This window comes from Stegostoma tigrinum, chromosome 24 (assembly GCF_030684315.1).
Source record: "Stegostoma tigrinum isolate sSteTig4 chromosome 24, sSteTig4.hap1, whole genome shotgun sequence".
NCBI classification, from domain to species: Eukaryota; Metazoa; Chordata; class Chondrichthyes; order Orectolobiformes; family Stegostomatidae; genus Stegostoma; species Stegostoma tigrinum.
Window position 1 is genome coordinate 20,695,605 of NC_081377.1, and position 10,146 is coordinate 20,705,750.

Genomic DNA, 10,146 nt, shown 5'->3' on the forward strand with positions numbered 1-10,146 from the left:
TTTAATATTTAACATCTTGGCCATAACATCGCTATATAAACATGCTTTATCATTCTACTAACTCTTTCAATATGAAATCAAAGATATAATGGAAAAGGATACTATATCATAGACAGATGAGCATACAAGTAATTCTAAATGTTACATGTAATGTAAAGCAGTCTCTTTTATACCAGAGCAGACATAAAAACGTATCAGTGGCAACTAAAATATTTTCAGCTTTCGTGTACTAACTTTTTTCTTTTTTATGTAGGAGGATCTTAAAAAATAATTATGTAACAATTGTCTATAGGTGAGAATGAAATAAATATATGCATAAGGCTGCAAAAAATTGCTTCATTCAGAAAATAAAATTAATATTTTACATGCAAAGGATGAGCATTATTACTCAATTCAATTCTTTGTTTTTTTTACTGAGCACAGCCAAATGAGCTACATTCATTTGAATCAATTGTGTAGAATCCATATGGGTGGAAGTAAGAAAAATCAAGGGAAGAAGACACTGGTGAAAGTCATCTGTAGGCCCCCTAACATTAGCTGATCTGTAGGATAGATAATAACCCAAAGCATAATAAGGGCATTTTTTTAAAGGGAATACATCAAAAATGGGTGGCTTTAATCTTCATATAGATTAGGAAAGTCAAATTGGTAAAGGTAGCCATGAGGAAGAATTAATAGAAGAATGTATTTCTGACAATTGCCTGGAACAAAATCTGGTGGATCCAACCAGGGCTCAAGCTATTTTAGATCTGGCAATATGTAATTTGACAGTTTTAATAAACAATCTCAAAGTTATGCTATGGAAAAGTGACTGTTACATGTTAGAATTTAGCATTCAATTGTACTGAACATAAGTAAGAGTAATTACGTAGGAATGAGGGCTGAGTTGGCTAGAGTAAACAACAAAAGATAATTGGCAGAAAGGCTAGCTGAGGAGCAATAGCAGATCTTTGAGAAAATAGTTCCTGGCTTATGGCAAAGATATAGCCCAGAGGAAGAGGGATTCTAGGACGAGGATAAACCAACCATGGTTAACCGAGGAAGTTAAGGATACTACCAAAGTGAAAGAGACAACATACAATATTTTAAAGATTAGTGGTAAACCAGAGGATTGGGAAAGTTTTCAAATCCTACAAAAGATGATGGAAAAAAAATGGGAGAAATTAAATTGAGGGCAAGCTGGTAGGTAGTATGAAAATGGACAATAAGAGTTTCTCTAAAATGTAAAAAAGAAAGAGGCCAAAGTATACATTAGACCCCTTAAAGAATGAGACTGAGGAAATAATAATAAAAAAACAAGTGGCAGAGAAGTTTAATCAATACTTTGTAGCAAACTTCTAAGTTTGCTAAATAATCAAAGGGCCCAAGGGAGGAAATACATACAGTAATTGTCACCAAGGAACAAGTACTAAGGAAACTGACGGAGCTCAAAGCTATTACATCCCTGGACCTAATAGATTGCATCCTAAGATGTTAAAAAATATAGCTACAGAGATAATGGAAGAATTGAAGTAATCTTCCAAGAATCCTTAAATTTGGGAAATGTTTCAGAGGGTTGGCCAAGTGGGGAAATGCTACAATCCATTATAAGGGATGTAATAGCAAAGCATTTAGAAATACATAATAAGTACCATCAAATAGAGTCAGCATAATTTCAAGAAAGTGAAATCATTTCTGAGAAATTTATTACAGTTCTTTGAGAAGGCAACAAGCTGAATGGATAAAGGGAAACAAGTAGATCTAATACACCTAGATTTCCAAAGGTGTTTGAGGTACCACAGATAAAGCTACAGAATAAATGAGAGCCCATGCTGTTAAGGATTGTAAAGTAGAAAGGATGGGGTTTAGCTTCCTTTTAGAAGACAGAGTTGGGATAAAGGGAATATTTTCAAGATGGCAACCTGTACTAGTAAAGGCCAAAGGGATCACTGCTGGGGCCACAATTATTTATATATTAATGACTTAGATGTCGGAAGTAAATGTAGTATTGCCAAGCTATTGTGGATGATACAAAATTAGCTGGGAAGGGAAGTAATGAGGATGACACAATGAGTCTACATAGGGATAGAAACAGATTAAGTGAAGATAAACATTTTGCAGATGGAATGTAATATGGGAAAATGAAGTGGTGCACTTTGCAGGAAGAATAGGCGAGCTGAATATTATTGAACTGGGGAAACTGCAGAACGCTGCGCCACAGAGGACCCCAGTGCATGAATCACAATCTGTGTTCAATAAGTAATAAAGCAAATGGACTACTAGTCTTTATTTCAAAGGGACTGGAGTATAAAAGTAAGGAGGCCTTGCTAAGACTATATAAGGCAATAGTCAGATCACATCTGGAATACTCATAACAATTTTAAGTTTTTTGGTCCCTTTTTCTAAAAAGAGATATACTGTTTTTGGTGGCAATGTAGAGAAGATTCATTAGGTTGATTCTAATATGGAGAGATTTTCTTATGATGAGAAGTTGAATATATTTGATGTCCATTCATTGGAGTTTAGAAGAATGAGAGGCAACCTTACTGAAACATATAAGATTCTTAGGGGACAGAATAGCTGGAAAGTTGTTTCGCCTTGTGGGAGAGCCGAGGACCACAGGGCAGAATCTCAGGATAAGGGGTTGCATATTTAAGACAGAGATGAGAAGGAATTCCTTATCACAGAATTCTTTACCTTTAGAGGGCTGTTAAGACTGGGTGTTTAAGTATATTCAAGCGTGAGATAGTTGGATTTTTAATCAGTAAGGGTGTTAAGGATTATGGGGTAAGGAAGGAAATGGAGTCAAAGATTATAAAATCTGTCATGATCTTATTGAATGATGTAGCAGAATCAATGGGCTAAATAGCCTACTTCTACTCCTATGTCTTATGGCCATTCACTAGGGGAAGTACCCAAGTGTCTATATGAGAGTGGTTCTTAAATGTATCTGTACCTCCTTGGCAACTTAGGGAAATAAGAAAGGATGTGATAATTAAGCTAAGATTTTTTTAAAAAAAACGTTAATACAAAAAGGAATGTAAAAGACAGAAGGAAAATAAGAAAAATGAAAGCATTTGAAGAGAGGGGTATCTTTGCCTGAATTAAATTCTGCTGATGAGTTCAAATTCCTTTTAATTGGATAGGCGCTGTGACATGGTTAAACATTTTCGAAGAAATGTCTCATCAAAGTCAAACTGACCACATGGGGAGCTTGCTGGTCTGTGGGATTAACATTTTCTGTCTACCAATGTAGGATTGGATAATTGCACCAGAGAGCTACGCAGCATTTTATTGTGATGGAGAATGTTCATTTCCACTAGACTCCCACATGAATGCAACCAACCATGCAGTTGTTCAGACATTGGTAAGTGTATGAGCCCCCTTTACCAGGAGCAGACTGTTTCTGAATTGCTGCAACACGTTTAACTTGGATATCAGCTTGTAATTGTGACTTACAAATGAAATGTATCAAATATGATTAAGTCTGCACTTGCTGAAAAGTATTGAAGAAAAGATTGAAACTAAATTAAGGGAACATTGGTCTATGTAGGTAGAATATTAAAGGTGAAAAAATGTTTAAATGGCATATATTATGACTCTTCAGAAATCCCTGGTGCTTCACAGCCAGTGGACCACTTTGAATGGCATTGGCTGTCTTCTGTACAAAGACTCGCAGCTGTTCAGTGCACAGAGCAAGCCAATAAAAAGTAAAGCCATTTAATCCTAAACACACCACTGCTGAATGATTTATATTATACTCACACAGTATTGCAGAAAGAAGTTGGTCTATATCACATAGTCAAATTATGGAATATAGTTGAAATCCTAACTAGAAGATAGGAAGCTTGAGAAGTCCCATTAGTCCTTTGCGCTATCAGAAGTGTATAAGTGCATGATCTCTGCCTGATAGCCTGCCCTAAAGCTGATCCTGTCCCAAATCCCAGGGTGGGAGTCCTATTCCAGCAGAATCTCAAGGACGCTACATGCTGACGACTTCCAGATGGTCTTGTGGTCAGAGATGTTTTCCTTTACAAATTTTTGAGGGACAGGTGATATGGAACTCTGCAATTTCTTGGAGTGTTCCATGATACCAAGGCCAGGCCCACCCTTTGTAACACTGGGGTGAAGTGGAACCTCAGTACATAGTGACATGTGGTGTTTGTGCACTGACAGTCTACACACAGCTTGATACAGCCACACACAAACGTGGTCATTAGGAACAAGGCAACAATGGATATATCCTTCAACCCTCTTCCCCCCCTTTACCCAGAACTTTGCACACGGTGTTCCTGTGGACAGAGTCCATCTTTGACCACCACATGGAGTGAAAGATGGCTTGGGTGTCTGCAGTGGCACAGATTCAGGGAATAGGCCAGATCTGCGCCACAATTTTGAGAGTATCTCTCAACTGATGACCAGGTTTCTGTCCACAATGAAGAGGGAGCAGTGCTCCCATAAGCCCAGTTTCTGTCTCAACTTGGCGATACGCTCCTCCCAAGTTTTGGCATACGCCCCGGCCTCTCCAAACCATATTCCCAGCACCTTCAGATAATCTGACCTGATGGTGAAGGGGATAAGGAATTGCTCAGCCCAATTCCCAAAGAGCATGGCCTCGTTCTTGCCTTGAATTACCTGTCTCCCAAGGCCAGTTCGTAGTGGCTGCGGATGCTCATGAGTCTGCACTTTGTCAGCAGATTAGATTCAGATTAGATTAGACTCCCTACAGGTTGGAAACAGGCCCTTCAGCCCAACCAGTCCACACCGCCCCTTGTAGCATCCCACCCAGACCCATCCCCCTATAACCCACACACACCCCTGCATAAAACAGCCCCATCATCCATGTAGGGCAGCCTTGACCGTTCGCAGGCATTTGCTGCCTGAAGAGGTCACCTCTTTCAGGCTCTCAGCCTTCCTGATCGACCGGGAAAAAGGGTTTTACACAACACACAAACAAGCCATGCCTAACTCCAAATCTGATCAGGAGACTTTGATTCCTGCCTGTTGTTTCAGACTGTACTACTAGTGTTGGTGTAGAGCAGTTGGATTCCCTCCACAAAGCCCATTTTGGAGAGCACATCCCTCATGTAGATGTGAGATATCCTCTCAAAAGCCTTCTCATAGTCTAGGCTGTTAAGGCTTCCCCTGCCAACAATTCCCCCCCCCCCAAACTTCAATCCAGGTCCCTGTCTTGCCTATAGGTGATCATATCCCTGAGGAGTGCAAGGCTTTCAGCGATCTTCCTGTCCGGTTCAGCATAGGTTTGGTTGAGGTGAATCAACGATGCCAGAGCAGACCTGACCAAGTTGGCAATCACCTTAGACAATATTGTAATCCACATTCAACAGTAGAATTGGTCACCGATTTTTAATTTCCTCCCTCTCCCCCTTCCGCTTGTAGATGAAGGTGATGATACCCTTCCACATGGGTTTGCACATGCTACCTGCCAGAATCATACTGAAGTATTGTTTGTAGTATTGATTAATGTCCCACTATTTGGAAACTGGAAATTAGTTTTGATGTACAAAACCAATCATGGAGAAGAAAATTGTGTAAGTAATGGATTGGAGAAAACAAACTGAAGAACCAAATTTAAGATATTTTCTTCTCTTAAAAGGCTCATCTGTTGAAGCCGGAAGCAGTTCCGAAGCCGTGCTGTGCACCAACTAAACTCAGTGCCACCTCCGTTCTCTACTTTGATGAGAAATACAATGTGATATTAAAAAAGTACCGGAACATGGTGGCAAAATCGTGTGGCTGTCAATAAACTATTCCAAGCGTGTTGCAATTGTGCTTCGTTAAATATTCAAGGAAGAATACCATCCAGAAAAGAGCAAATGAATAAAGCACCACAGTCTCCTTTACGTTGCTGAGTGTTAATATTTAATATGTCACAATTTGATTTAGATCTGTAAAATAGAACCTCATTATAAAGCCTTTAGATATATTATAAATGGTCCAAGATAATTTTATCTAAGTATACCAAAGCACTTGCACTTCAACACTGAAGAAAAGAAAAATGTTTAAATAATGTTTGTGATAATACTGTACCAGATTACATTTTTTTGCCCTTGTATAAACAAAACTGACAATTTGGAGAAAATGACATTGATTTATCCTGCTGGAGACTAAGACTGTATAATCCACAGATAAAGAAGACTACACACCCTCCTTCTCCACATTTCATACATTCTCTTTCTACAAAGGACATTACTGTGTATTATGTTGATTGACACAGCACTACTGATTGAAAAAAAATAACTTAAAGTAGCTTTTTAATAAATGTAATTCTTACATTGTGTTTTCATTTTTGCCTGTATGGTAAACAGGATGAATCCTAAAGTATCATCTCGGTATTGACTCTACTGCGAACTGTTTAACTCTTCAGTGAGCAGACCTTCATTGCTGAAAGACTCACTGTTTTATTTAAATATTTCCACACTTACATAACCATATGGATTTTGACACCTCAAACAATGGCCAGTGAGTAAATGAGATTTTGTGTAATCAACTTAATCATTTGATGACTTGCAGCAAGGAATGTAAATAAGTAGAATTTTGTAAACAGATAATCAGAAAATCCCTACCCATGAGCATCCCAGTGTGCATTCCAGGAAAGAGTCAAGTAAATGATTTGATCTCCCTCTCTTATCCCCCTCCAAATTTCCTTACATTAATATATGACTGGCTGAGACCAAAACTGATTAAATTGGGAATTAAAAAGATGAATCACTCGTGGTTCATTTTTAGATAACAAGGTGTAGAGCTAGATGAACACAGCAGGCCAAGCAGCATCAAAGGAGCAAGAAAGCTGATGTTTTGGGTCTAGACTCTTCTTCAGAAATGAAGACCCTTCTGAAGGGTCTAGACTCGAAATGTCAGCTTTCCTGCTCCTCTATTACTGCTTGGCCTGCTGTGTTCATCCAGCTCCACACCTTTTTATCTCAGATTCTCCAGCATCGGCAGTTCCTACTATCTCTGGTTCATTTATAGTCTTGGTTTAAACAATCTACAGCAGCTGCAAGATACAGATCAGACTCCCACACTTTATCGCATGTTCAAAAACATTGTGCAAAAATAACTCATTTTAAAAGAGATATCTGTTATTTCACAATTCATAGTATGGTGTCTTTGCAGACCATTTGTTGGGTCTTTGTTTTGCTTGTGTTCACACTGACTTTGCCAATCAGCAGAATTCCATAGATATAAACCGAGCCATTTTGATGACGTGCCTCATGATATTAAACAATTCCTGTTGTGACAAGGAAGAATTATCAAGCAGCATTCAGTGGCTTCTTGCATGATGCATGTTTCTGCTCTGTTGTAATGATAGAAGATATGGAGTATTTCAAGCTTTATTCTGAGTTTCCATGAGATCAAAAGGCAGTAAAGAGATGCATGTGGCAAGGGGAATAGTATGATAACAGGGGTAATGTGCATTTTGTGAGTCAATGGGCAAAATCTTTCCAGTCCCCAGAGGATGTGGGCATTGGCAAGTCATTTGGAAAAGAAGAGTGAGATCAACAGAAGTTAGATTATTGACGGTAAGAGTTAAAATGAGATTACATGACTGAGTTTTAAAGTGAGGTGAGAATCTTACTTATGAATAGCGAGAGAACTATTTGCATCCATTTGCACACCTTAGCTTGCAATTATTACCTAATCCCACCTCATTGGTATGTAGTTTCCCATTCTCCCACCCACCAGGTTGAAACTAAATAGTACAATGCCAGACATTAAAGTCTGAGGGGATACCTGGCAACTCCAACTCATTGCCTGCTCCTGCAGGCCTCCATCTTGGGCAGCAGTCATCAACATCTCAAGACATGCTCCATGAGCAGTGACTGCCCCATAAACAGCAACCTTGAAGGTTGGCATCAGATGTGTATCAATCTTTCTGCATCCTCATGGCACACTCCTGACTCACTTACAATTTAGTTCGGCACATCCGGTCTGCAGTTTGGAGCGCACCAGCATCTTTCATTATAATGCTGCTGCCATGATACTCTGTGTGCAGGGACAGACTCATGGTTTGGACCAGAGTACATCTCAGTGTTGCTCACTTGCTCTCTTAGCACTCACTCACTTTGCATCTGCTTAGATGCTGATAGTATCTGTGCCTTGCCTTTTTGGGCTGTGCCCCCTCAGCCAGAGCTGGAGGACTCACAGTACCTCTGCCTTGCCTAGCTGCTTACCACAGGCATAAAGCCAGGCAGTTTGTCATGGTTGTTAGCAGTGATCAGTCAAGGGAGCACACATTTTGCTCTACAGCACTGTAACAAGTCAATCTCACACCTGCACCATACTCCACCAGTTTATGCAGCAAACACACAGCATGTGTTTAAGGCAAATGGCCATGTCTCTCAGTCTAAGAGGAGTAGTCCAAAGTGAAGAAAGGGGAGACAGCTTTCAGAGAGGTGGTCTCAGCATAGTAAGCCAAGGATGGAGACTGACATCAGTCCACAGCTCACCTGTGACCATGGCAAATATTATCAATCTATGATGACCATTGACATGGTGAGGATTACATCTGACCAGGATTTGCATCCACACGTTTTGCTTACAGGGTACTTTGATTACAAATAAATTCATCCTGTACTGTGAAAGTACCTGATTAATGAAATTGATCCTTGAAGGGCGACACATAGCTCACAAAGTACAGTCCGAACATTCAGACAGTAAAAGAAACACTTCTGCTGCCCACTCCAGCTTTGGAAGCAGCCATTTTACATTTCAGTTTGCACTGAGATGTACCCTGGTTCCATTAATCTGTGGAACTCATTGACACATAGGGCTGTGGAGACCAAGTCCTGGAGTGTATTTAAGGCAGAGATAGATGGATTCTACACACACACACACACACACACACACACACACACACACACACACACACACACACACACACACACACACACACACACACACACAGGAAGGGCCATCAGACCCAAAACATTAACTTTGTTTTTTCCTTCACAGATGCTGCCAGAACTGCTGGGCGTTTCCAGCAACTTTGTTTTTGTTCCTGATTTACAGCATCTGCAGTTCTTCAGTTGTTTTTTATAGATTCTTGCTTAGTAAGGGGATAAAGGTTACAGGGAGAAGGCAGGAAAGTGGGGTTCAGAAACTTACCAGCCATGATTGAATGGTGAAGCAGAATCCATGGGGAAAATAGTCTAATTCTGTTCCTATATCTAATGGACCCCTGACTGATCTCTATGTAGTTCCCCAACTGACTTACTGCAACTCCCCAGACTAATTGCACTAAAGTTACAGGAATGACTATGGCCAACTCCCTAGATTGTAGTGAAATGGACCCCCTAGATGCACTAAACCTACTTCACTGACCATGCCCAGACTGAAGATATCCCAGGACACTGTTACAGAATTAGCCAACTGCTGGAGTGGGACCTGTGCCATGAAAGAATGGCAGGTCACCCTATCCCGACTGCCATCAAGGTGATGGCTACACTCAATTTTTGTGCTATGGTCACTTCCAATGATCTACTGGGGACCTGTGTAGGATCATACAACCCTTGACCCACAAATGTATCAAGACTGTTACCAATACCTTTTGTGCGAGATCACATTGCTTCATCATGTTTCCCTGTGGCAGAGTCAGTGTTTCAGCCCAGGTTATAGGCTTTGCTGACAAAACTGACTTCCCCCAAGTGCATGGACAGTGTGCATGATATATTGATAGTTCCATGTGATAACACAGCTGACTTCATCAACAGGAAAGTCTTCCATTCCACCAATGTGCAAGTCATCTATGATCACTGGTTTGACATCTCAGAAGACTGTGCCAGGTACTCTGGAAACTGCTATGCTGCCTATATCCAAGGAAATTCTAATGTTCCTGTTTCATTTTGAAGCAGAATATCTTACAAGGATGGTAACTGCGGGAGCATGGCCTACCCACTGCAACCATAGCTGACTTGCAACTGCTCATAAGGAAAGCAGTCCCTGTCTGTTCCCAAAGGCTTTTGTTTCTTCACTTTTGCTGTTGCTGAATAAAAGTGAATATTTTCAACTGTTTGAAGATTTTCCAGCACATGATAGTCTCAAAATGGAATAACAATCAGAAAATATTAGGCTACACTGGGTGTTGGGGAAAGTGTAACTTGCCATTCAGCAGGGTTCTAAAATTGAATGATGCTGAGGACAGTA

General features: G+C 40.2%; 1 protein-coding gene across 2 annotated transcripts in view; it reads left to right on the forward strand.

Moving 5' to 3' along the window:
* Window positions 1-6,245, forward strand: part of LOC125464857 (bone morphogenetic protein 7-like) — a 75,764-nt gene extending 69,519 nt beyond the window's left edge. For both annotated transcript variants that reach the window (XM_048557704.2, XM_048557705.2), the window contains exons 6-7: window positions 3,236-3,346; window positions 5,597-6,245. In XM_048557704.2, coding sequence (XP_048413661.2) covers window positions 3,236-3,346; window positions 5,597-5,746 — 261 coding nt within the window. In that variant the 3' untranslated portion in view covers window positions 5,747-6,245. The remainder of the gene's footprint in view (window positions 1-3,235; window positions 3,347-5,596) is intronic.
* Window positions 6,246-10,146: the final 3,901 nt, after the last annotated feature.